Raw genomic sequence first — 27,435 nt, 5'->3', positions numbered from 1 at the left:
TCCAACAATTTGTATTGTTTCTTTTTACCAGCTGCTTCTTGGTATATGAAAATTGTATGACACAAAATTTTACACGAAATTTTGTCTTTGAGCCCTTGAAAAAAGAACAACATAATCAAAAGTACTCTGTAGAAATACAAAGATAGATATTTGTAACAGAACATATTCTCCAGAGCTAGATTGTTGTTTGTTGTTTTGTTTTGTCTCTCTTAAGAAGTATTTATGTGGCATATGAATTAATAATGCAATATTTTGGAGTATGGAGTTATGGTTAAGATGAGGCTGATGGTGAGGATCTATTGAAATCATATAGAGTAAAAAAACGCTGTTTCTCATTATGGATACAATGGGTCAATAACATTCTCACATTCATAAAGGCATGCAATGCTTTCACATGAACCTGAAAAAAGTTGTGTCTTCTTTAAAGTTAATGTGACTCTTACAGCAGCCACAACATCTCTTAAGACTTATCCAAAAGCTGTTTTAATGAATATTAAAAGGCTGTTGTGCAAAAGGATTTGTTCAGAATAAATTTCAGAGAGTGGCCAGCTACAGTCATGATTCTGAAAGAGGGAATATTAGTTCAGGATCAACCTATTCCACAGATGTTGACTGACTATAATGGTAACCCACATAGAATTGAAATAAGATCCAGTTCCTAAATATATTGTTCAAGTGTTCAGAAAATTAATATCAGTTCATGACTATCTTAGAGAGCCCTAGACTGCAGCAGCTGTCCAGACAATTATAATGGAGGGTAGCCTATCAGTTATGTGACAATCAGCCCACCTACAGTCTTATAAAAGCTTGCCAATCCACAGCTCAGTATTTCAAGACCAATCAGATTAATTCTTTTATAGATATAGATATAATACAGATCATATTTTTTGTAAAAAAATTGTGTTCGGCAATATTTAGTGTATACACTGACATCTGTGTATATTTTGCTACAATTGTAGGGGGTTTTTTCCCAATAGGGTCTTGCTATATTAAAAAAAGTATTGGAAACATCAGTTCATTATATTTGTATTTTATTTACTTTTATTGCTTTTAAAATAAGAACAGAAAAAAGGAACAAAACAAAAATATAGTATCTGTTTGCTGTTGTAACATGATATTATACATTACATTCCTGACATTTTTTTCTTTTATGTCATGCAGAACTAGAGATTTTTAGAATTATTTTCCAGTACCTTTTTTTTTCCTGATCTATGGTAACCATAAGCATGTCTCTCCTCTGAAGAATTATTAGAATGATCCTACTTCTTACAAAAATACAAAAAGGCTTTGATCTTTTTTTCCTATATAGGCTATAACTACAGCTTATTTAGGGATACATCTTAGTTTCCATTAACCTTCTTTATCCAACATCAGAAGATTTTGTAAACAATTTCCTGAATGTTTTAGGACTTCAATGTCCTTTACCTTGAATATGATAAGGATGTAAAGCCTGCAAAAAACTATTTTTTTGTACAGCTATTTTGTCAGTTATACCTGTATGTATCTTCAGATATCCCAGAATGGCTGAGATGTACCGTATTTTTCAGAGTAGAAGATGCACCTTAGTTTGGGGGGAGGAAAATAGGGAAAAAATAATCTGCCTACCAGGTATTCATCTGGCTAGTCTTTAGTCTGGTCAGCTTCAGCACATTAATTTTCTGGTTTTGAGCCCACTGGTTGGGGATAAACAGTTTCTAAAGCACTTAATTTCTCTTTTCAGAGAGAAACAATGAGAAAATCAGGCATAGGGAAGATCACTTAGCTAAGAAAGTACAGAAGATTGCTTTACTCATTATTGCTGAAAAAAGGTAGAAGATTGCTTGCTAGCAAGGCATGTAAGATTGCTTCACTGTTGGCACCTTTTTAGGACTGAAAAAGGCTCAGCTGATTGTCAGAGGGAGCAGCAATGAAAGAAGCAGGCAAAGGGAAGGTTGTTTAGTTAACAAAACATGGAAGATCATATTAGCACCTCATTAGGGCTTTCAAAAAAGCTTAGTTAAAACTACATTCAGAGTATAAGACGCACTCAAATTTTCAGCCTATTTTAGGGGGGGAGGTGCATCTTATACTCTGAAAAATATACTACATGAATGTGGAAAAATTACATAATTGAGCATCTCTTTCCCATCTTTGGTCCTACTTCCACATGTTGCAAAGCATCTATTTCACAGATGCCACCAGTGGTCTCTGCAGCTATTACTTTGTGTTGTGGAGTGAAAAGGAGCTGCTTTGAACAGAGGATCAATTTTTCTAGTCTAGCAAATTTAGGAGAGACCACCCAGTGTTGTCCCATGCCTCAAGTAACCTATCATGTTTTTGCCTGGAGACAGCCACAAAGCATTCACAAACAGAAACACAAACACTTCATTGGATGGATGGATGGATGGATGGATGGATGGATGGATGGATGAATAAATACATAAATTGGACACATAAATGCCTCAATCCTTTACCACTCTCTTGCCAGAAGAGAGGTTATCTGGTCATTTTAACCAGTATTTCTGGAAAAATGGGTTCAGATAAAATTAATGGTTTTCCATGCATTATATAATTTACTTTATTTTATTTTATGTTGTCCCCCCATTCTATGTGCCTAGCAGATAAAGATTGTAAAATAGAATTTAAGACTTTTAAAAATGATAATGCTTCAATTATTTATTTCTTATGCTTCCAATAAAAATTGGTCAGTTTGCTGTCAGAGCGTGTATTTGACATATTTTAGACAGCTAAAATGGATCAGATCTAAGAACCAAGAAATGTATGTCCATAGGCTAAACTATCAAATTAAAATATAAATCTCAGAAGGTAGCAGTAGAAAACCTCTTCCATGTTACTGCTAAGAAAATTACATGTAGGTGCTCATTAAATCTCTTGGAGCTGAGCTCAACTTGAAGAAATCTTTATCTTTTTATTGGGTAGGATAAAAGATGATGGCTGTTTTGATTGAGGTATAAAATAAGATAACATTTGTGAAAAACCCACATTATTAATGTTATATGAGTGTACAATATTCAAGAGTACTGATGGCTCTCACCAGTATGTGAGTTTGTACTCAGTTCACAAAACTGATTTCAGATTGAATCCTTTTCACTTATATTTTATATTACTTTCTCAATTCCTTAATATATTGGTGAAATGATTACCTACAACTCATTTTACTAATAAATAGGTGTAATAAAATCTATACTGTACCTTAATGCTATTCTAAAAATATTATTATATTTATTTTGACTTTGTAGATGCCTGCCCAATTATTGTGAACATGGTGGAGAATGCTCACAGTCCTGGAACAGTTTTTATTGCAATTGTGCAAACACAGGCTACACGGGGGCTACATGTCATTATTGTAAGTCTTAATATACTTAAGAATAATTTAAACACTGGATTTTAGATCACAGTAGCATTTGTTCATTGAATGTTTTTTTTAAAAATGCATAGTGCTATTCTATTTTATGCAATATCAAAATTATCTATGTAGCACTGGTTTTTCTTTCAATGCTGAATAGCATACTTGCAAGATCGCAGGCATCCAACCCTGTAAAAATCAAGCTTTTGCAAGAGTCCTCACGTTACAACTGGGAATGGGAACTCTGTTACCATGCTGTCTTGCTTGAACACAGAGAGACATGCAATTGTGGTTAGTGAGTTTATTAATATTCCCCCGCAACTCCCTTCACCAAAAATCCAGAACTGTTCCAATTAAGTCCAGCCACAAGCAGACCAATGCTAGTCCACAGAGCAATGGACTAGCGACCGATTAGGTCCCACAGAGTTGGCCTTTTCTGGGTCCCGTCAACTAAACAATGTCGTTTGGCAGGTCCCAGGGGAAGAGCCTTCTCTGTGGCAGCCCCGACCCTCTGGAACCAGCTCCCCCCTGAGATTAGAACTGCCCCCACCCTCCTTGCCTTTCGTAAACTCCTTAAAACGCACCTCTATCGTCAGGCATGGGAGAACTGATATAAGTTCCCCAAGCCTATATTGTTTATGTATGGTATGCTGTGTGCATGTTTTTTAAAATTATGGGTTTTTAGTTTTAATTATTAGATTTGTATTCTACATTGTTTTTTCTATTACTGTTGTGAGCCGCCCCGAGTCTACAGAGAGGGGCGGCATACAAATTTAATAAATAATAATAATAATAATGGCCAATGAGTCCACAAGGCAGTTGAAAGTTTATCCACCAGGCAAAATGAAATCCACAGTAAAAGAGTTCCTGTACACACTACACAGTTCAGGAGGCAAGAAAAGTGAAGAGTTCACAAGGCAAAATCCAAGTCAAGGCATGGTGACAATCCAAAGCAAGGCAAGAATCACAATGACTAGAAACACACATAGCTAGAAAATGGACATATTGTTCACAGCATTGCTTCCATCTATTTGCTGTGCTAAAGCCAGCTTCTGGTGCAGCCTATCAATAATGATGAGGCTTTCTCCTCATGGGTAATCTGGCTGACCTTCTGTGGCCCTGCCTTTTCTCTACCCTAAATTAATATGTCGGAAGAAAGACCCCCGTGGAGAGCAGGTAATGGCAAGCAAAGTTTATTCAATTCAGTAACAACACAACACACTTAACTTCGCTCGGCAGGGTATTTAAGGCTGACAACTTGCTGACAGAACATCCTATCATAAAGAACCCGCCCAAAACCAGCTGCCTGACAACAACCAATAGTCGTGGGGGAGGTTTTAGCCAATCAGATCCGCCGAGGGTACATAACATAAATGTTCTTGGATAAGGTACAGAAGATACTTCCTCTTCCTCATCACTGACTGGCTGACAGCTGCATGCTTTCCCTATCTGAATTCTCAGAGCACTGTCCTGCTAGAGTTAAGCTTCAGCCAAATCCCTCTCAGACAGCTGCTTGAAGCCAATGACCAAGGCCTGTCTGCCAGTCCTACCTTGCTAAAGGCCAGATCATTAATAATGTTTAACATTTTATGTATGGGCAAGTCTTTACAATATAGGTAATATAGGTTAGCTCTCCATGTCAGTTTTTTCTTCATAATTGCATTTTGATTTGGCTTTCTCCGGCCACTAACTCCTAACATTTTTCATCTAAATGCTACTGCTTAGAAAATAAAGAGAAACACCTTCCCAGCTATTTACTTTTGATAGGTATAAATGTTGTTTACCGATGCCAAATGTTGATGCAACTTTTATTGCATTATTTTCTCCTTATTTGCTTGAGCGTTGAAGGTCTGCTGAAGATTTCAGCTCCGTCTTCACAATTGCTCATTCGCTCAAGTAAAGTTCAAAATGATGCTCTTTCATTTGTAATGGGAGATGTTCTTTTTTTTTTTGCAGCTATATATGAGCAATCATGTGAAGCTTATAAGCACAGAGGAAACATTTCAGCCTTTTACTACATTGATTCAGATGGGAGTGGCCCCCTAGGGCCATTTCTTGTATACTGCAATATGACAGGTAAGATGATGCATTCTTTTTACTCACGGTTATATACTCATTATATTGAAATCTAACAAACATGAAGTGTTCCTATTTTAAAGCTTGTGAGTTGCAAGTACAAAGAGAGTGAAGGTGACTTCACAGTTCAGAATATTGGAAACGAATTAGACAGGAAATTACAATAACAATATGTTCAGACTAAGGATGCAGAAACCTGCCTGGGTTGCTTTTTGTAACACTGACTTTTTTTTTTCTGCCAAGCATGAGCTTATTCCACCTTTTTCTATACCAATTTGCATTTTAATTTTTTTACACCAAGTAAAACTGTGTGGAAATGCTTGCCTAGGCATTTTTGTGCATCAGAGCTTTCATACATTTTATACATATTTTCTCTTATTTTGTACATTTTTCTCACTGACGTATGCATTCATATAGGCAATTTTCCATAAAATATGCATTCTGATGATGTATTATATAATCTATTGCCATGATGGGGAACCTATAACATGCATGCCAGATGTGGCACACAGAACACTCTCTGTGGATATGTGCGCAGTCACCCCGGCCCAGTTCCAATCATGTTTCTCCATCATATTTCACTCAATCAATTCTAACTTGTTATGAAATAAAAAGATCTCACAAAGTTGGAATTGACTGAGTGAACTTTTTCACTTGTGCACTTCTCAATGGGGCTCCATCCTCCTCGTGTCCTCCCTCCCGAAGCACATTACAATACAGAGCCACAATGTAACCCTACATTGTCTCGGCAAGAAAAAGGAGTTTCTTTTCCTGCAGAGCTGCCTGGGTTGGGATGCCCCACCTCCCCACCCACCAGCTTAGTGTGGGCATACTGCTCCTGGGCTCCTTGGCCTTTGGATGTCAATCACACCTCCCAGCCCCAGTTCAGGGGTTCCTTCCCACCCATGGGGGGCAGGAGAGAAACAAAAGTAGACAGGGTTATAGAGAGGGGGAGAAAGAGAGGGGGAGGGAAAGGGAGAAAGAGAGAGAAAAACAAAGAGAGGGGGAGGGAAAGAGAGAGAGAGAGGAAGTGAAGGAAAGAGAAATGATATTACATTTTTTCCCCTTTTTTATTGTTGCTAAACGTAATGTTTCAAAAGCAGTTAAAGTCACCCCAAAGGAATGCTGGGAGACATAGATTTCCTCTGTGTTCCTACCCATGCTGAAGCAAACAAAATGCGCTGGGGTCTTCCCACTGTATCCCCACAGGGCCTGCTTGTAAACTACACTGAGCACAGCTCCAAATATTCAGTTTGCATGTCCCTCCTGGCTAGCACCAGCATTGCAGCAGCGGTGGGGAAGGTGCGGGCCTTGCCTGCTCCACTTTTGCTTCCAGAGGTGCTAACCATGCTGCCACCTCCTAACCAGAGTGCCATGTTTGTTTGCTTGCTGGTTTCTTCTGAGCAGGGAGCTGCGCTCAGGCTGCTCAGACCCACACCATGGGGGAGAGAGAGAGATGAAAGGGGGTGGGGGCTGTCTTCCCAACATGACTCACATGAGAGTTGCCTTATTTTGTGTGGATTTATAATGCTTGGCTTTACCTGTCAGCCTGCACTCCCCTTCCACAGCCCAAGTGGTTGGATTCACATGACATGTGAAGCTGGACAGGAGAGCATGGATAGATGGATGGATGGATGGATGGATGGATGGATGGATGGATGGATGGATAGGTGGGTGGGTGAGACAGAGAGAGAGAGAGGAAAAGAGAGAGAAAAAAGAGAGAAGCATAGAGAGGGGAGTGAAAGAGAGAGAAGCAAATAGGGAGGGAAAGAGAGAAAGGAGGGAAAGAGATGGAAAAAGAGAGAATACAGTGTTCCCTCGATTTTCACAGGTTCGAACTTCACGAAAAGTCTATACCACGGTTTTTCAAAAATATTAATTTAAAAATACTTCATGGTTTCCCCCCCTATACCACGGTTTTTCCCGCCTGATGACGTCATATGTCACTGCCAAACATTCGTCCGCCTTTAATAAAATGTTTTTTTAATAAACTTTAATAAATATACATGGTGAGTATTAATCTAAGTGGTTGCTAAGGGAATGGGAAATCACAATTTAGGGGTTTAAAGTGTTATGGGAAGGCTTGTGATACTGTTCATAGCCAAAAATAGTGTATTTACTTCCGCATCTCTACTTCGCGGAAATACGACTTTCGCGGGCGGTCTCGGAATGCATCCCCCGCAAAAAGTGAGGGAACACTGTATGTGAAAGAAAAAGAGAGGTAGGGTGAGAGAAAGGAAAGAAAAAGAAAGACATAGAGGGTGGACAGAGAGTGGGAAAGAGGGAAAGAGGGAAAGAGCAAGAGAAAGAGAAAGAGAGAAGGAATGAGGAGGAGGGAAAGAGAAATGATATTGCAAAAGTTTTTCTTTTATATTGTTGTTAAACATAATATTTAAAAAGCAGAAAAAAGGGCATAAAAGTGCATTTATCATGTTTTTCTTAGAACAATTAGCTAAACTCTGTGCTGGTTTCCATAAAGTTCAGATTAAAATAGTGGTTTGTGCATTGCTTTTCTGGGGATTTTTAAAAACAGGTTACATAAATTTATCTGTAACTTTTTATTATGTTATGGACATACGCAAGTTTTAAGTTACCATTCCCAAATAGTTGATGCCTGAAAAATACCTTTCAACAAATCTAGAGAGAACTTCACTAGGTAATGTTGTTGGCAAGGAAAATGCAACTCACTATGTTAAAAATCCAGGCATATTAATGCAATGCTAATATCGAAAGCCATTCATTCATTGGTAATGAATGATTGGGATTACTGGCATACCTCTTATGGGGAAATAAAAGCCCAACTGCTCATTAATTTTTTTTGGTCAAATCAAAGACCGGAAAGGGTTTTAATTTAAACACTTCAAGGATCAAACAGCTGAAGTGAAGTGCAATTTGAATCATCTGTGTACATCTAGGAACAGCTGCCACTGTTCTCTTCAGTCACTCCTTATTCAATATGTTAAGCAAATCCCATTGATCAAGTTCCCTATCAAGAAATGCTATCTGACAGGATTTATCTTCTATTTTTGTTTTCTTCCCGTTTCCTCACAGCCCTCCTTCCCTCTTCCCACTGGGGCAATGCCGACAGATGCCCATTTTTTTTTGGCGCTACTCCATTGTCATAGATATTCATGTAGCTTTTCTTCTCAGGAAGTTGCAAAGGGAGGTCTTGTTATCCTCTGGTATTAGGAGAAATCATTTCCAATATCATAAGCCTCAGGCTCAAAATTTCCAATCCAATGTCAATCCTTGCAGGGAAAGCATTGTTCTTATGTCCCAGTTTGCTTGTAGTTAGAATCGTAAAAATTTCTCCCTTTTCAATCTCAAGAGCCTAACCTTTATGTAAAGAAAAATGTAATGTTTAAACATGTTTATATAACTTTCCCAGCTATCTTCAGCTGAGCTGACTTTTAGAGTAAACTTAAAACATGCAAAATGAACATAAGGATTCTGTGAGGCTACAGGGGTTACTTAAGCTGTGTGTATATAATCATCTTTAGAATATTGACCCAGTGTATAAACAACCAGATAACCAAATAAAGCATTATTGTTTATTATTGACAAGAATCAACTCATCATACATTCTTGCTACAGCTGATTAACATGTATTTAATAATGTTTATTTGCTGCCAAACATTCCTAAATTTTCATACACAAAAAAGCTGAAGCCAAGGTGTCCTCCCAAGAACAGTAAAAGGCTTAATTGTAGGATATTGATTTGAATTTCTTCAGAAAAACTACACCTATAAATAAATGTAGTAAATGGACTGATCTAGTTGATAGTACCAAGTTGGAACCCGCAAAGGACAAAGAAGGATCAACTAATTAAACAAATTGAATATAACAAAACTGAAGGACATTTTGTATTCTCTGCAATGCATTGTTCTGTGGCATTGTGTGTAGGTAAAATGTCAAAATCACCTTCGGCTACCAATTCTTGACTAAGATGACAGCAAAGAGATGCAGAAAATGTAAGCCTCTTGCCAACAAGTGACTGTCTGGCTTTGGCTTTTCACAGACTGGATGTGGCCATCCTAAAATATATTTATGAATAAGTGAGAAAAAGAAAACAGGAAGCAGTTATCTCAAATAATACAGAAGATGGTTGATAATTTATTCTTACAAAATGCTTCCCTCCCCCACCCCAAACTGAGATTAGGAATTTTTACCTAACTCTTGGCTCACTTCCATTAAGCGTATGCCTGGTTTACAATGTGCTTTTACATTTGTCTTTCAAGATACCACTTGGACAATTATACAGCACAACAACACCGAGTTAACCAGAGTCAAAACTGCTAATCGAGAGAACCCTCACAGTGTATTTTTCAGATATACTGCCAGCCTAGAACAGCTCCAGGCTACAATTAACCATGCAGAACAATGTGAACAGGAGGTTGCTTACCACTGCAAAAAGTCACGTCTTTCTAACAAGCAAAGTAAGTAATGGAGATAAATCTTATTATGCTACATAATGCATTATGCTTAACAAAAAAATAAAAAGAAAACCCACCATCCTAGTTGAATACTGCCAAGGTCAGGGCATTTTGCCATTACAATCTTTCATTTATTTATTTAAAAGTTTGGGAAGATTTATTGAGAAGGTCCCTAACCAAAAAGTTTTTCAATAGCACCAAGGTCAGTGTGTAATTATGCTCAAAAACATTAACCAATTTGTAACTCGATTTCTAGCCTAATCCTATTGTTTAGTAAAATTTATACAAACTGTCCTTTTTGGCCTATGCTTGAAAGACATACAATAAATAGCAAGAACTAAAGAATAAATCTAAATGCTAAATCAGATAAAGCAGCATTTCTCAACATTAGCAGTTTCAGTTGGGTGGACTGCTACATGTACAAAATTAAAGAAATTAGAAAATATATCCACAGAGAAATAGCCAAATACAATGGCATGATGTGAGAATTTAGTCCTGCAGCTGAACCTTTTTTGTTTTGTGCTCCATCAATTATGGGTTTTTTTAAAAAACCACACAGGGAGAGATTTGCTTTGTAAAATCTGTGTTTGTTTTTGCACATATGCAAGTAGGCATGCACACATACCCTTAGGTGCTGGTACTGTTTGTATTCAGCAGTTACTCTTGTAAATAAGCAATTATCTAGTTTTCTCTACTACAACAGGCATTTATTCTGCAAACCTGACCTCCCCAATGTGCATACCATTCACTAAATGTATTGACAGATGCAATATTCAATTACAGTAATAACTATAAGTCTATAGCATTAAACGTCATTCTGTTTCTACAGAAAAATGAACTTGACTCCTATATGAAAAGTATGCAAACATGCATTCAGACCTCACAAGGTCATGTTTTGCATCCGTCTGATTAGGAACATTTATAGATAAAGTACCACCCTTCACTAATTGTTGCTTAGCGACAATCCTTTAATAGCATTACCAAAGTCAATCAACACATAGTTTTGTGAATTCAGCTATACCATGCCAAGGTCATTTTTGCAGAACTACCATATACAAATATGTTACCACCCTCCTGCCACAGGTCTCTTAATTGAGGTCCATATATAAAGGAGGGGAAGGAGTTCTGAGAATGCACAGTTTTGTCATGGCAGCATTCTTAACCTAATATGGCTGTAGACAGTGAAGGGCTGCAATTTTTTTTACTACCACACTGTGGGCATGGCTTATTTTGTGGGAGTGGCTTGCCAGAAATGTGACCAGGTGGGAATGGCTTGCCAGCCATGTGACCAGGTGGGAGTGGCTTGACAATAATGTGACAGAGGATATTTGGTAATTTGACTGGCTAAATTGTGGCCAACTTGACATCACTCATATCAAGGGTTTGGGTTAGGGTTACGGTGCCTGGCCTCTGTTCACCTCAAAGAGATACAATTTCCCTATCTATTTATTATTACTTAATAGTAAATAGGCTTGCAATTTGGCAGAGTTGTGGTCAGGATCCATAACTTCCATGGGATTAAAATTTCATAAACTCATTTCAAATGCTTCTTGCCCACTTCCCATAATGAAAGTCAATAGGAAAGCCAGCAATAAGTCATAAGTTGCTCTGCATCTACTTATTTTTTGCTAGCCTGTGGACATTCTGTTTCTCAGCTTAGATAAGGAAATATCTCTGAAATAATGACCCGCTAGGTCATGGTTTGTCTAGTCAAACAAATAGAACTGGTTTTAAAAAATCATAACAGATTTTATTACTTCACAATGTGAGCAGCTCAGATTTAAGCTAAGGGATTTAGTAAATTTGCCTTCTTTATTATTCTAAGCAGCCTATGAACATGCAAAGTGAATTGTATTTTGGAGATTTAACTAATTTACTCTCTAACTGTCTTCTTTGTCTGTTGTTGTTTGCACCATCACTTGCTTTTTGTTTTCATTTTTGCTGAATGAAATGTATCACAAAATGCAAAGCTCCATCACTTTTTAAAATTACATGCTAGAAACAAATATATGAAGAGTTAGGTTTATATTCTTTTTCCGCTCAGACCGTTCAGGTATATGAAAAGAAAAAGAAAATGATTTAGAATATTTACAAAATAGATTCCATTATCTTTAGTATACCTGCCATATATGGAAGACATGAAATCATGTCATGAATCTCGCTTTGCCATTGGGTAATATATATTAAATAATATATTAATTAATCAGGGTAAAATTGAAAAAAATTCCCTACCGGTTCTGTGGACGGGGCTTGGTGTGTTTGGCAGGGGAAGCATATTGTAAAATCTCTATTCCCATCCCACTCTGGGGCCAACCAGAGATGGTTTTTGCTGGTTCTCCAAATTACTCAAAATTTTTGCTACTGGTTCTCCAGAACCTGTCAGAATATGCTGAATTTTACTCCTGGAGTAAATATATTAAGTACATATATGGGGACTACAGCCAAGAAATTAAAAGACACTTGCTCCTGGGAAGGAAAGCTATGGCAAATGCAGACAGCATACTAAAAAGCAGAGAATGCCAGATGCTGAAGATGAAACTCAAGTACTTTGACCACCAAATGAGAAGGAAGGATTTACTGGAGAAAATCCTAATGCTGGGAAAGATTGGGGGCAAAATAAAAAGGGGACAACCGAGAATGAGGTGGCTGGATGGAGTCATTGAAGCAGTAGGCATCAGCTTAAATGGACTCCAGAGGATGATAGAGGACAGGAAGGCCTGGAGGAATGTTGTCTTTGAGGTTGTGATGGATCAGATGTGAGTTTGCAACTAACAACAACAACAAATATATTAAGCACTTGTTCTAGTTCTTCACAACTTTCTCCCAGCACAAACAAGACAAGTTAGATCAGAATACTGGATTGTGATGAACAGACAGATAGGCAAGCAAAATGAGGTATTCCATAATTTGACTATCTTTCTGGGATGAATAGCAAAGTTTGCCAAATTTACACAACATTCATATAATTACATGTTTTCTTTCCCATTCTGGATCTATAAGTCTTTTTTTAAAGGCTGGCTGGCCAGGTTGCTGCATAGCATGGGAACAAATAAATGAATTAGAGGCTAGGAGATCAAAGAAAACCTGAAGACTATGAGCTACAGTCATGGGGTTTTTTTTTGCATTCCATAGTTTTATTTTAAAGCAAAGTGAGCAGAAACAAATTCATATTTTCAAAATGCAGCAGGAGCTCTTTTGGATAATTTACTATTCGTAACAAAATCAGGATCCACATATACAGCATCATGTATTTTACCACGTACTATTTATTTCATATTTTGTTTTTGCGTTCATCATAAAGTTCACCTTTCTTTCTTGTTTAAAATGGATTATCTTCATGCTTCAGATCCATTAGTAATTACCCTTTTCTGTGTATTTTGTGCATTTACCGCTCTATGTAGCCAGCAGCAACTCTTCTTTAATGTACCATACTAGGGAATTAAAACTGAAGATTTTTTAAAAATTCTTGTTATAAATTGTACTGAGGAAGGAGTACTATGTGAACAATTATTTTGTGGTATTGGATACATTAAACCAGATTATACTAGTAAAATTACATAAAATATATTTTTTTAAAAACTTTGAGTCAAAATACTTTTGGGGGATATTTTTTTCCTTAACAGAAGGGGAAAAAATACAATATCAGTATTATAAGATGCCCAATAATATGTCATGATCATAGAATCATGGTCATCCTGGAAGGGTCGTAACTCAAAGCAGAAGTCAAACATGTCACGTACCAGCCACTCACAGAAGATACAACAGAATTTGATTCAGTATCAGAGGTAGTTGGTTTGGACTGGTTTGGGTGAACCGGTAATAGAAATTTTGAGTGGTTTGGAGAACTGGCAAACACCACCTCTGATTGTCCCAGTCCACATGCCCCCACCTTTCCCTGTCTTATATTCCCTTGATTTTTAGCTCAGCTGATTCAAGTGGTGGAGCAGATTGCCACACCTCAGCTGAGCTGAACAACAACTCGGCTCACCAGCTAAGACACCATCTTTGAGTCCTGCATGTGGAATGTCAAATACATTCACATTTGTGAACTGGTAGGGAGGATAAGCGAATAAAGCCTCTGTTCAGTACTTAAGACTTATCAAACCAAGAACCGTCAGCTCAGGATCCAGAAGGTAGAGTAAGAAAGATATGGGGAATTAATAAATCTTTTCTGACTTATTCTGACTCCATTAGTAAGCAGCAACTGGACCTGGGTGTCAGCTCTGCAGGAATCATTACAAAGCCTTCAGTTAGAACAAAATTAGCTTTTCAATAATGTCTTTATGTTCACTGCTATTCTGTTGTTCTATCATGCTTACTCAGTTCCTGACTGAAACCCTTGGATTTTAAAAAAAGCTATTATTCTGCCAAGGCCTAAAACCACTCATTTAATCATTGTGCTTTTTTTGACTGAGTATCAGGCTATCTCTCTGGACTTCTGCTGTAACAGAAGACTAGGTTGCTATGTCAATAATCCAGTTTGTAACTGATCTTTATTAGATATGCTAAAGCCTACAAGAGGATGCTTCTATAATTGATCCAGCCATGTCCCTAGCTTCCCATACAGCATTTAAATCCCATAAGAAAACTTTACCTGTCAAACTAGGAAGTATACACATTCAGATGGTGATGGGGTGATTTGTAAAAGAAAGGAAAATAGCCATAGCCCTTTCCTAAAGAAAAAGAAAACAGTAACAACTCAAAAACATCATCTTAAATAAATTAAAAAACATCACTGGGTATAGAAAAATGGAAGTCTGTTTTTGGAGGAGAATAAGATTTTGAAGAAATTGGAAGATAGATTTTGGCGCAATGTTACTTATAATATATGACAATCATTGATAAATCTTCAATGACAGTTAAATACATTGTCATATGTTCATTAACATTCCCAGTTGTTCCTACATAAAACTATTCCAGCTGCTTAGTACATGATTAGTATTTTTCTAATTCTTATCAGAATATAGCCAAGTTGAAGCTTTTTAGATAATGTTTATTCTTCTAGTCTTCTCACAGTAGTGTATTGATCTTTTATTGATCTCCACAAAATTAATTATCTGAATGTTTTGGGAAGGAGGACTTCCTTTTTTATATAAAGAAAATTTCTGAAGTGTCCTGTTAAAGATAAATGTTTCTAATATCACACCTGACTGATTCAGGGATTACAGGTTCTCTGTTTCAAGTCATATTGTAAGCAGAAACCTTCACAGTATGTTACTCATGGTAATGAAGCATTAAAATGAAAAATCTTTTAGTGGGATCATCTTATTTCTCATTTTAGAAAAAAATCTTAAGTTATTTGCTTTCCTTGAGCTGAAACTATCACTGACAGCATTGTCACATCTAGAAACACTAACTTGTTCTAACTTGCCTTTTAGATGGCATTCCATTCAGCTGGTGGATTGGAAAAATCAATGAGACACAGACATACTGGGGAGGTTCCACTCCTGATGTGCAGAAATGTGCTTGTGGAATAGAAGGAAGTTGCATTGACTCCCAACATGATTGTAACTGTGATGCTGACAGAAATGAATGGTGATTGCTTTCCCTCTCGTTTCTTTTGTTGTCAAGGCTAAATGTTATTGTATGTTTCTAACTCTCTTCTCAGGTGGTGGTGGGGGTATATTAGAGCTCTAATAAGGCTAACCTGAATATTCCACCATTACAATTTCTTAAAATTGTAATGCTTCATTCATTCATTCATTCATTCATTCATTCATTCATTCATTCTTTCTTTCATTCATTTAGAGTGCCCAATCCCAAAGGACTCAGGGAGGTTTACAACAATATACAAATACAATACAAAATAATTCAAATACAAATGTCTAAAACTTTGAACCCCGGTTAAAAACCCACAACTCAAACAATCCAAGCAACAAACATGCATACTATTCCGTATAATTTGGCCATGGCAGATGTCAGTTTCATGGCTCCCAAGCCTGCCAGCAAAGACAGGTGTTTGTAGCCTATTAAAAAGCAAGTAGGCTGGGAGCAGTATGGACATTGGGGGTGGGGGGGAGATGGACATCAGGGGCATCCCTGCATGCCTACTCAAACCCAAAATTGTCCAAGATTTTTTAGGTCTGATCCAAATGTTCCTTGGCAGGCATTTTCAGGACATTCTTAATTGAGACAGAATGGTCAAAATAATTGGATAAAACATAGTTTTGAAGAAAGTTTGAAACTTTCCTCCTTTTCCTTTCATTCTTCCCTTCCCTCTCCTCTCCTTTCCCCTTCCCCTTCTCCTTTCCTTGTCATGATTCAAGAGTCAAGCATAGGGACTTGTACATGCTGATTAAATACCAATTTTCTTCTGAGCAAAAGCATATTGTTCTGGTAATCAGTTGTTGGAGTAACAAACAGCATGCTGTTGAGAATTTGAGAAAATTCTAAAAACTAAAACCTTAGTTCCTTAATAACCGAGAAACCAACAAGATATCAGTAAGAAATGAAAGAATTTTGACCAAGATTTTTGATGTTTGTAAAATAATGGGAAATGGTGGGTTTATATTGGTCATAATTATATTTTGATATTTCATTATCCAGTAGTATTGTATCTATGGCCAAAGAAATATTATTTTAGGATAGTGAAAGATGTTCAAAAAGCAGGAATTTATGTTACCGTGTGCTTGAAGAATTGGTCTATACTTTCATAGAAAGAGATATTCCTGCCTACCCAGCTTCTGGGCTACTAATGCCATAGAATAGAGATATTATGTATGCTGTATGTATTTTGCGTGATAAAATAAAGAGGTCAGGTGCAAAACTATCAACAAATCAGTATCATAAGCTTGGAAGACCACATATTATTGTCATCATAAAAAGCTCATAAATTTCAATAAATGTTAGCAAATTGTCCTTTTCTTATTCTCACGAAGGGATTACTTCTTTTTTAAAAAAAATATTTTTATTGATTTTTACAAAGACAAACAAGGACATACAACACTAAACATTTAAGTAGTTACCATCGCTCTGCTTGCTGTAGAAGTCTAACTAATACAGAAATATTAAAAACCTAACTGTAGTCATATCAAAACAGAAATGTCACACATGTAAGTTACATTCTTGTTGGATTCAACTCTATATTTATAATATTAAACTTATTAATTAAATTTCTTTATATTTTAAGATATTCTATACTTATACAATGAAGGGATTACTTCTTTGGTGAGCAAATAATTACTGATTGGCTGGCAGGTTTCTGTGCTCAGGTATTCAATCAAAAGGGGAAACTTTGATTGCCATTTCCCTGTGAGCTCTAGATTCAGAAAATGTGGACCTGCCATGCACACAGCATTCTGAGTAGATCTCTGTTTATCTTAAGGTGGTTTTAAGATAGATTGCAAAATCCCATGAAACAAAAGAATGGTCATTAGACAGAGCTTCTTCAAAAATAGAAGAACCTTTGCAAATGACACATTATCTTTTGTGTGCTGTGTGTTATGTATATGGGGTGGGAAATATATTAAGCAAATGAAAACAAAATTGCAGGAAATGTTTATCTCAGAATCTGTCATATTTCTTTATTCTATTTTAATATGTTAGATTAGCTTCTCTGTAAAATGATAGGAGAGTGTGGAACAGAAGAAAATATTGGAGATTTACAGGTTTATTTTTAAGAAACAGAAAAGAAGGTAACACTTTTCATTATGCAGATAATAGTTTGCCAAGGATACACTAAAAGAAATATCAGTAAATGGCTGTTGTCGTGCATTCATACCAGAGTATGATAAAGATGAAAGATTTTAGAAAGCATTAGCAAGTAAAAACATTTGTCATAAATGTTCAGTTCAGGAATCAGATCCAAAACAAAATACTTGCTTGAAATAAAGTTGCTTTGATTAAAATATTAATGTAATTTAATATTATGTTTTAAGTTTTCATCAATGCTGCCTGCCAAGGTGCAAGGGGGTAATGTTATTATTTTTAACCATCTTGTAATTTTAAAAGCTTACCAGGGCTGTAATATGCTGTCTAAGTTTACCACAATACTGGTAAATATCAATTTCTTTAAAAAGAGAAAGAACTGGGGGGAGGGGTCTCTTCACTTGCTCTACTGTAATTGTGAAAACTTTATCCCTTAATAATCATCTAATATATTTTTTGCAAAGTTCTGCTAAAAAAACCCAAATCAATTTGCATTTACCTCATAAATAAATCTGATTTTGACTTCTTGAAAGGCAGTCCATTTTTAAAGCTAAATATAAATATGCAAATATACAGTTTGGAAAGCAAGCATACTTAATGCTGGATTGCTGAGTTTTGTTAAATTTCTGAAACACACCTATGAAACATTACCTCATTACTTCAGTATTTAAAAATAGGAAAACTTTAATTTGAAAACTTTAATTTGAAATCCTGAGAATGTGGCTGAGAAAGGGTCTATTTATGCCCTCCTCACACACACACAAAAAGACTTGCGGACATTTTTAATTGGATATTTCCCTTCTGTCTCACACAGTAGATTCAAGACATTGTAGAATATATATATTTTTAGAAAAAGATCATCTCAAGGTTCTAATGTGCTATTAATGATAATCTCTGAACAAAGTTTTATTTTTGGCTCATCATTGATGTTAAACAACTTCCACTTCACCCACCTGCCTGGACATCACCATTCTTTTAATGCTTTGAGTAAAAGAACCCAAATGGCAATGTCTGGGCAAGTGGGCAGAGCCTCACGCTCCCTTCACAACCAGCTCTCCGTCAACTGACAGGCATTAGCGAACCAGGAGCATTTCACTCCTGCCTCCACTTCATGCACTGCCTCTCTTTTTTACTTTTCTGAAATATCCAGAAGAACCTTTAAAACACCGTTTCTAACAACACAAAAATTATTAAAGGGCATAAACCTTTGTGATCTTCAGCTCACTTGATCAAATCAAATCTTATATCAGCTCCCAGGGATGAGTGGGAATTCTCTTGTTAGGCAGCAGTGACTTCAAAGCAGCATTAATGTTCTGGGAAACAAAGACTGCAAATGGCAATCACAGGATCCCAGAGCAATTTAATTTAGTTTAGTTTAGTTTAGTTTAACTTATTTCTATATCGTCCAACTCCTGAAGGACTCTGGATGGTGTTGTGGTTGGCTCTGGGCCAGCTCCTGCCCCAAGGACTGTGGGGGTGGATGTGGGTGAATCTTCGCAGTGTCAGAGGCCAGTGTTACTGCCGTCTGCTGCTGACAGCGAAGCCTCTGACACAGGGAGTGAATGTGAACTGGGCTCCTCGGAGGGGAGCCTGGCAGACAGCCCATTAGGGGGTAGTTCATCATCATTATCCTCACTGGGATCAGATGAAGAGACATTCATTGACGTACGCAGCTGCAGGGCAATGATTAGGAAAGAGCAGCTACGTAGGTATTACAAGAGATAAGAGAGTTCACCTGTGGTTGGGTGTGGTTCAACTAATTAGGGCTGCTGTTAAATGGGCAGCGTGTGCTGGCCTCTGAGTGTGGAAGATTATCTATTCAGAGAAAGAGGAAGTGGTTTTCGTCTCAAGGACTCTCTTTGCATCGATCCCAGGACTTTGAAACTAAACCATAGTCAAATGTGTGAGTTGCCAACTGTTGAAGAAGGGTAGCTGTGATGTCTTCACAGCTGCTTGCTAATTGCTTTGTGTTGGTTTATTGCTTTTCACTGCATTCAAGTCTGTTGCTTTGAAAGTGTGCCCTTTGACTGCAAAAAGGGTGTTTTGCTTTTCTTTTCGATAAAAACTGTGTTCTTGACTTTTCAAGTGTGTGTGTGTGACTTCATACCTTTGCACTTAATTTGGGGCTCGTGCCGTTGAGCCCGGCAGAACAGATGGTGTAAAAAAGAATACAGAAAATATATTTTAAAACATCATAAAATGTTTTTAAAAAGTTAAAAAATCACATGCATGCATATCATTCAGGCTGGATTTCACAAATTATGAGATTACGGCCCCGAAATAGAGTAGAGGCAGTATGGCTCTTGGGGGATAGTTGGTTCCAGAGAGCTGAGGTAGCCAAGAGAAGGCCCTTCTCCATGGGCCATCAACCGACACTGATTAGCTGATGGGACCAGGAGAAGACCAACTCTGTGCGATCTTATCAGTCACTGGGAACTATGAGATAGAAGGCAGTCTCGAAGATAACCTGGTCCTGAGCCATGTAGGGCTTTAAAGTTAATAACCAATGCCTTGAATTGAACCCTGAGACCAATAGGGAGGAAGTGCAGCTCACAGAGGATTGGTGTAATGTGAGTGTACCTAGGTGCACCCACAACCACTCATGTGGCTGCATTCTGGACCAATTGTAGTCTTCAAACACTCTTCCGGGTTAGCCCCAGGTAGAGTGTGTTTGCAATAATCCAACTGTGAGATGATAAGGGCATGGGTCTTGGCAACCTGTTGTAATTTGTCAAGCACTAAGATTGTAATCACATCACCATGGGGCTGCTGCGGTGGTTATAACTTCAAGAACTAGTCATAAGTCCTTTCATTCAGCACAATTGTGATGTTGAACGTCACTGAATGAATCACAGTAATCAAAAATTATCTGTAATTTAACTCAAGGCCTAAGGTTATTTTTTTAAAAAAAATTGTGTCCCATTGATTATTCTCAGAAAATTAAGCTTGCCAAACATGAAGAGGAGCACAGGGACTTTGAAACTGGATCTCTGTGTAAACCTCTAGTTTTTATATTCTATGAATATTTAATAAACATTGAAAATAAATATTAAATATACTAAATTGATCTGGAGCATTTTCATAAATTGCTTTGAACCAGTTTAATACGTTGAATCAATTTATCAATTTAGTTTAGTTTGATCATATCCAGGAAACATGTCCAGATCAATTTTGATGGATTCATTTAAATGAACTTAATGCATCCTAACTGATTTCATTGGATTCAGATGCTGTCTAGACATGCATGTATGAATTTTAATAGTGCAAATCTGAATCAATTTGGATTTAGATCAGTCCAGCCCATATCTACTTTTAATGCACTTTGAAAGTTCAGATGAAAACTGATAACTTTTCGCAATTGATCGGAATATTTACACAATCATAGTAACGGTTGTTTTTCAACATATTTTTTAAGTTCAGCACTGAATCTAAGGAATTAAAACCATTCAATAAGTTGAAATATTTTCTTCTGTTTATCATTTATTTTCTTTCTTGCTAAGCTACATAGGGCTCTGTTTCTTAAAGACATGGACATGTTGTGAATAGTTTACCTATTTAAGAAGTCAATTAGTTTCTTAATAGAGCAGGAAAAGTAGTGGCTGCATAAAATTAGCTGTAATGGTTTCATTTCACCATTCATGGTACATCATATATTTGCTGATAAAAATGCTGTAATGTTCCATGATGTCATGACTATCTTATCCATGTATCTTCTTCAAAAACAGTTGAGTTTCCCTCCCCCCCCCCACACACACATTTATAAATGTAGTAGTATTCTTCCTTAGGGTGATCGTGAACATTTGTTCTGAAATTATTTCTTTATTTGTGGCAGGACAAATGATACAGGACTTTTGTCCTACAAAGACCATTTGCCAGTAACAGAACTTGTCATCACAGATACAGGCCGTCCAAACTCTGAAGCAGCTTATAAACTTGGACCTTTACTCTGCCAGGGTGATAGTAAGTAAATAAGTTGTGTGTTTTATATTGAGTGATCTCTCTCTCATACAGTTCATAGGACTTTCAGGTTAAATTTGAGTCCATATTTTTTCTTCACAGTAGCTGATCATTGGAGGGGAAAGTAGATGCATTCCTCTTATCAATGTTGTGAATATAAAATAGAAATTGACTTTAGAGTGTACATTTGATTTAGAAATCTAGAGTAAGTCATAACCTCCTGAAAATGACAAAGGCTACTGTTGCATCTAAGTCTATGCACGTTTGCGGAGAAAGTCTTTCGACATTGAGTGATTCTTATTTGAAAATAAAAGTGCAGATTTAATATCATGCTAATACTTGAACTATAAACTTAAAGCAGCAAGATAATAAAGCACATTCAGCTCTTGTATCTGAAAAAGCTGATGAAATGCAATTTAGATTAGAACATTCAGCACTGCAATAAAATGCTTTTGAGTAAGCTCTTACATTAAGTTTGTTTTCAATAACTTTGGAAGCATGTGACGCTCACATCTGCTCTATCTATTTTCTGCATCATTATAAAACATTTTGGGCATACAATTTTTTTTTATATGTATTGCTCCTGCGGAATCTGTTTTTGCCTTAAAAAAAATGAATAAACCAAAGGTATAAGTACAAACAATATACATTTTAGATACATTTCTCCAGAGTATAGTGTATGGCATTTTTTGTCCTAATGTATTTGAGAATAAATGAGTGGTGTGTGTGTGTGTGTAAAATAACATTACAGAATTTGAAAAATTAGTCAAAGTATAACAATATATCCTGCATATTTCTTCTTAACATTAGAATCAAACAAATGCATTCTTTCTGCTTAATGAAAAAGCTTAACAGATCTGCCATTAATAAACCAACACAGACTAAAACACTGTGGAATTAGATAGAAAGTGCTATGTATTTATATCCTGCCTTTCTGACCAGTAAATTCTCTCAAGGTGGTTTACAAATTAAAAACTTTTAAACAAGAAGTTTAAAAACTAATATAAATATTGGGGGAAGGGATATATTGAGAATAACTGACACATGAGGTTTAAGATTAATTTATAATTAATTTGTCATATTTTTTGGGAAATTTCTAAAAAAGAAAAAAAGATCATTAAACTGATATATTTAGCTTTAACTGACTGATATTGCCTGATTTAATTCACCAAGTAGTATGTAATTTTGCATTGGCATCCTTCAGTCTGGAAAGACCATGTACTGTTTATGAAATAAATAAATACATAGACAAGAATATAGCAGAATGTCATCAAGAGATTTGAATATGTGGTATAATGGCAAACAAAGTAACTTTAGAATTTAACTTTCTTGAAAATATCAGGAAATATTAGTGATCCTTTACTTACTCATGGACAACATAGTAACTGGTTATTTCATGTAAGATTGCTAAAAACTCTTAGAATTAGTTCAATAGACTTGTCTAATCTTTGGATTGGTGGTAAAGCAATGCAAATGAAATTGTAGTATAATTTATGTTAACTAAGCATTAACTTATTAACTAGAAAACATGTGTATGCAAATACATGTATTTTAATTTCCTTTCCTTCCTTCCTTCTAATATTATAGTGTGATATAGTCTGCCGCACGAATCCAGCGACCAGTTAGATTAGATTAGATTAGATTTATTGGATTTATATGCCGCCCCTCTCCGCAAACTCGGAGTTAGGTCCGGGTCCTGTCAACTAAACAATGTTGTTTGGCGGGACCCAGGGGAAGAGCCTTCTCTGTGGCTGCCCCGACCCTTTGGAACCAACTCCCCCCAGATATCAGAGTTGCCCCCACCCTCCTAGCCTTTCGTAAGCTCCTTAAAACCCACCTCTGTCGTCAGGCATGGGGGAATTGATACTTTCCCTCCCACTAGGCTTATAAAATTTATGCATGGTATGCTAGTATGTATGATTGGTTTCTAAATTGGGGTTTTAAATTAACTTAAATATTAGATTTGTTTACATTGTATTATTATTGCTGTGAGCCGCCCTGAGTCTGCGGAGAGGGGCGGCATACAAATCTGATTAATAAATAAATAAATAATAAATATTGATAATCTAATTGTTAAAATCAAACCCCAAAGTGGATAACAGTCAAAAATGAAAATTAGAAGTCTGTTGGTATAGTAGACAACAAGACAAGAACAATGAAAAGTTCATTATAAAACAAGTAGCAACAGAAATAAACATAAGGGAAGTGTCATTCAGATTAATAATGATGGGATTGCTCCTCATCAACCTCAGAGGCCATCTATGAGGGCCCAGCATGAGTCACTTCCTAGTTGCCAAAGTATCATATCATTTAGAAACCGAGAAGCTTCATTGTTATTACCAATTGGATTTTTTAGATAGTTATGATTTGGAATTAAGTTTTTGTAGATTATATGGAAAAAGGCCAGCATGAACTATAAACAAATTGTGGCACTTACAAATTGAGCTTTCATTTCAAAGAAAGGCATCTGGAGATAATTAATATATTAATTATCAATTCATTAGCTACAGCTGTATATGTAATAGAATTTTCCACCTTCTTTGTTCTATATTTAGGAGAGTTCTGGAATGCAGCCTCTTTCAACACTGAGGCCTCCTATCTCCATTTCCCTACTTTTCATGGAGAACTGAGTGCAGACATGTCCTTTTTCTTCAAAACTACAGCTTCTTCTGGTGTGCTTTTAGAGAATCTGGGAATCAGAGACTTCATAAGGATAGAATTGCACTGTGAGTTATCTTTAAATAGATTAATTCCATTTGTTTCTTTTCAATATTTATTTAACATATTTGGGGCATGCCTTGATTGCTAAAGCTATCTGAAAAATTGAGAAGTGGCTTTACTAAAGGCTAAAGATGGAATTTTCATAGATTAGTGCCTGTAAGCATTGTATTATATGTACCTGCCCTTTTAATTTCAAGATTTCAGTAATATCATGCTTCTTTTGATGGTTGCTATGGGAACACAGGGTAAAAGATAGTACAGGTAGTCCTCAATTTACAACCACAATTGAGTCTGATGCTAAATGAAACATTTGTTAAATGAATTTTATTCCATTTTAGGATCATTCATTTTTAAAATAATCTTTTATTGATTTTTTAATTAAAAACAACACATAAAACACATACAGGAAACATGACAAAACAAACATAAAAATAACTAACCATGTTAACAAGCTTTTTCATCATATTTCCAAATACATTTACACTTTACAATGTTGCTATTTTCATTTTGATACTCGCTATTACCTATCCGGTTCATCTTTAATGGATTGAGTCTCCTAAAATATTTTCCACATCTGTTCCTTCCACTTTAATTACATGTGAGTCAAATTGTTGTCATACAAAAAGAAAGTAAGAACACTTACAATTTCTTCAGATGACCCTCATTCTATAACCAAATTTGAAGTTCTTTTATTTTGTTTTAACCACTTATACCATTTGTTCCATGCTTTGTAAAATTCTGTATCTTCCTTCTCATATATCTCCATTGTTAATTTACATATTCTGGAACATTCTTAAATGTTTCTAACAACAATAGAGGATGTGGGGTTGATATCGGTTTTCCAACTCTGAGCGTAAGCAATCATAGCAGCAGTAGTTTTATCAAGTACAGTGGTACCTCTACTTAAGAATGCCTCTACTTAAGAACTTTTCTAGATGAGAACTGGGTGTTCAATATTTTTTTGCCCCTTCTTAAGAACCATTTTCTACTTAAGAACACAAGCCCCGAAAAATTTCCCAGGAAATTTGAGAGCAGCACGAAGGACTGGCCAGTTTCCTGCCATTCCCCCTTTAATCTGGTCACCTTGGGCTTATCTGGGCTGCCAGAGGAGCCATTTGGTGGTGCTTAAGCAGGCTTTGGCAGTCCAGAGTGAGCAAAGCATTTTCCTTTCTCTGGGTGCTTGGAGAGGGAATAAATCTCTGCCAGTGCCCTTTGCTCTGGGCAGAGACTGTCTTCCTCCTCTTCTTCCTTCTCTTCCTCCCACCCAAATTCCAAGCTAATAGGTCCCTAGCTCCTTAGTGCACTTCCAACATTTTGAGGACACCTTCAGGGACATCTTTGCCAATTGTGCCGGGGGTAGATGCCAGAGATAAAACATTTTATAAATATTTTTCTTGTATTTTTCTTGTAAGGTGAATTTATAGTTTATCTTCAAAATTTTATCCCATTCTCCCATATTGATTGTGTATGCAAAATTTTGTGCCCATGCGATCATGGTCCCTTAAACCACTTCTTCCTCCAAATTGAATTATAATTGAAAATTATATAATTTCGCTATCATTTTTTTCTTCCAAGCCAAATAAAATTTTGTGTAATCCTTTATCTAATACAATTCATTTATTTTGGAATCCGAATTGTATTTCATCTTTCTTCTACCATGATTGTATTTGTAAATAATGCCACCAATCCAGTTTTATTCCCATTGGTTAGAGTTTTTGTTTTGTTTTGAGCTTTTCTTGATTATCCAGGAGTTGTTTGTATGTTATTATTATTTTTTTCATCCACTAAATTTGGATAAATGATTGCTTCTACTGACAGTAACCAATTGGGGATTTTTCTATAATGCCCATTCTTGATTTTAAATTTCCAACAGGGATCCTCTTTCAACAGCATTATATAATGCTGTTGAAAATAAGCATGTGTTTTGTGTCCCACCCATCCCAATATAAAGGCATGCCAGCCTATTTATTTATTTATTTATTTACTTACTTACTTACTTACTTACTTACTTACTTACTTACTTACTTACTTACTTACTTACTTACTTACTTATTAGATTTCTATGCTGCCCTATGACTCAATTTGGAGGTTGAAACCTTCTATTGTTAAACATTTTATTTTTAAGTGTAATCCAATCCCTTATCCAATTTAATGTAGCAGTTGGATAAGTAATTTTTTTCACTTTCACTAAATGAACTTTTATAAGTTGAGGACCACCTGTAGTACACTGTATTTGTAACACCATGCAGTTTGAATGAAAGGATGCCTATGGGCAGCTATGTATCTTATCAAGAGAGGAAAAAAACATGTATAATTTCATATTTAAGTATAAAGATTCTTACATTGCATGAAAACTATATTATTATTTTAAGAGAAGTTGGAAAAGAATTTATTCTCTACATTTATTTTTGTTTTATAAAACAGAAAAATATAAAATATCCGAGTGGGCCCTGGTTTGAAGCTCTTTCTTCACACATATTTCAGAGAACAAACTTTTAATGGTCACTTTGTGCTGTACAATTGTTTTCTTTCTTTTTCATCTTTTGAAATACAATCATATATAACATTTATTCTGCTTTTCTGATAAGATGTACTTTCAGACCATACCAGGGAAATATTTGAAAATTTGCTGAGAAAGACAGCATATCAACTTAGAAAAAAGACTTCATTGTTGAAATTTGCTGACTGGCAGGGACTAGCATTGAGTATCTGTTCACATAGTTACTGTCAAGACTTTAAAAATGGAAAGCAATCTGCCAATGCCGCAGATTCAATGTAGGTTTTTTTTAGCTTCCAAACACTAAAAGAAAGAAAATATGGAGAATTTGCATAGATCAGAGCAGCTGAATCGGTCTAATTTATGGTTAAAGTGTTGAACTAGAACCAAGGTGATCCAGATATGATTGCACATTCACTCACCTTAGATACTATTAAACAGACACTTTTGGAAAAAGAGTGCTTTGCTTGCCAACTTGAGATAGGAATATATTATCTAAAGAGAAACCAGATATAACTTATAAAGAAAAAAATCTATTCTCTGTACTTTAAAATAGAAGTTTGGGATTTCTTGGGGGGAGAGATGAAAGAAGATTTGATGAAATATAATAATTTTACCTACTACGTTTCAAAAAGAGCTCCTGTTCAGTTATTAGGATACTGCGGAATATGATAGCTGATGGACTTTTGATCAAGGTATCCTCACAATGTAGAGGACATGAATTTGCTCTTTTTCTGATGTTTTGTTATATTAAATTA

At 36.1% G+C, this 27,435-nt stretch overlaps 1 protein-coding gene across 1 annotated transcript in view; it reads left to right on the top strand.

Annotated features, from left to right (window-relative positions):
- Positions 1 to 27,435, top strand: part of CNTNAP4 (contactin associated protein family member 4) — a 185,748-nt gene that overhangs the window by 111,186 nt on the left and 47,127 nt on the right. The window contains exons 10-15 of the mRNA XM_070742803.1: positions 3,240 to 3,346; positions 5,303 to 5,422; positions 9,661 to 9,858; positions 15,234 to 15,390; positions 21,335 to 21,462; positions 24,015 to 24,185. Of these exons, the coding sequence (XP_070598904.1) occupies positions 3,240 to 3,346; positions 5,303 to 5,422; positions 9,661 to 9,858; positions 15,234 to 15,390; positions 21,335 to 21,462; positions 24,015 to 24,185 (881 nt within the window). The remainder of the gene's footprint in view (positions 1 to 3,239; positions 3,347 to 5,302; positions 5,423 to 9,660; positions 9,859 to 15,233; positions 15,391 to 21,334; positions 21,463 to 24,014; positions 24,186 to 27,435) is intronic.

The sequence above is a fragment of the Erythrolamprus reginae genome, chromosome 2, assembly GCF_031021105.1.
Source record: "Erythrolamprus reginae isolate rEryReg1 chromosome 2, rEryReg1.hap1, whole genome shotgun sequence".
Lineage (NCBI taxonomy): Eukaryota > Metazoa > Chordata > Lepidosauria > Squamata > Dipsadidae > Erythrolamprus > Erythrolamprus reginae.
The sequence above is the reverse complement of the archived record's forward strand: the minus strand, read 5'-3'. Positions and strand labels throughout refer to the sequence as shown.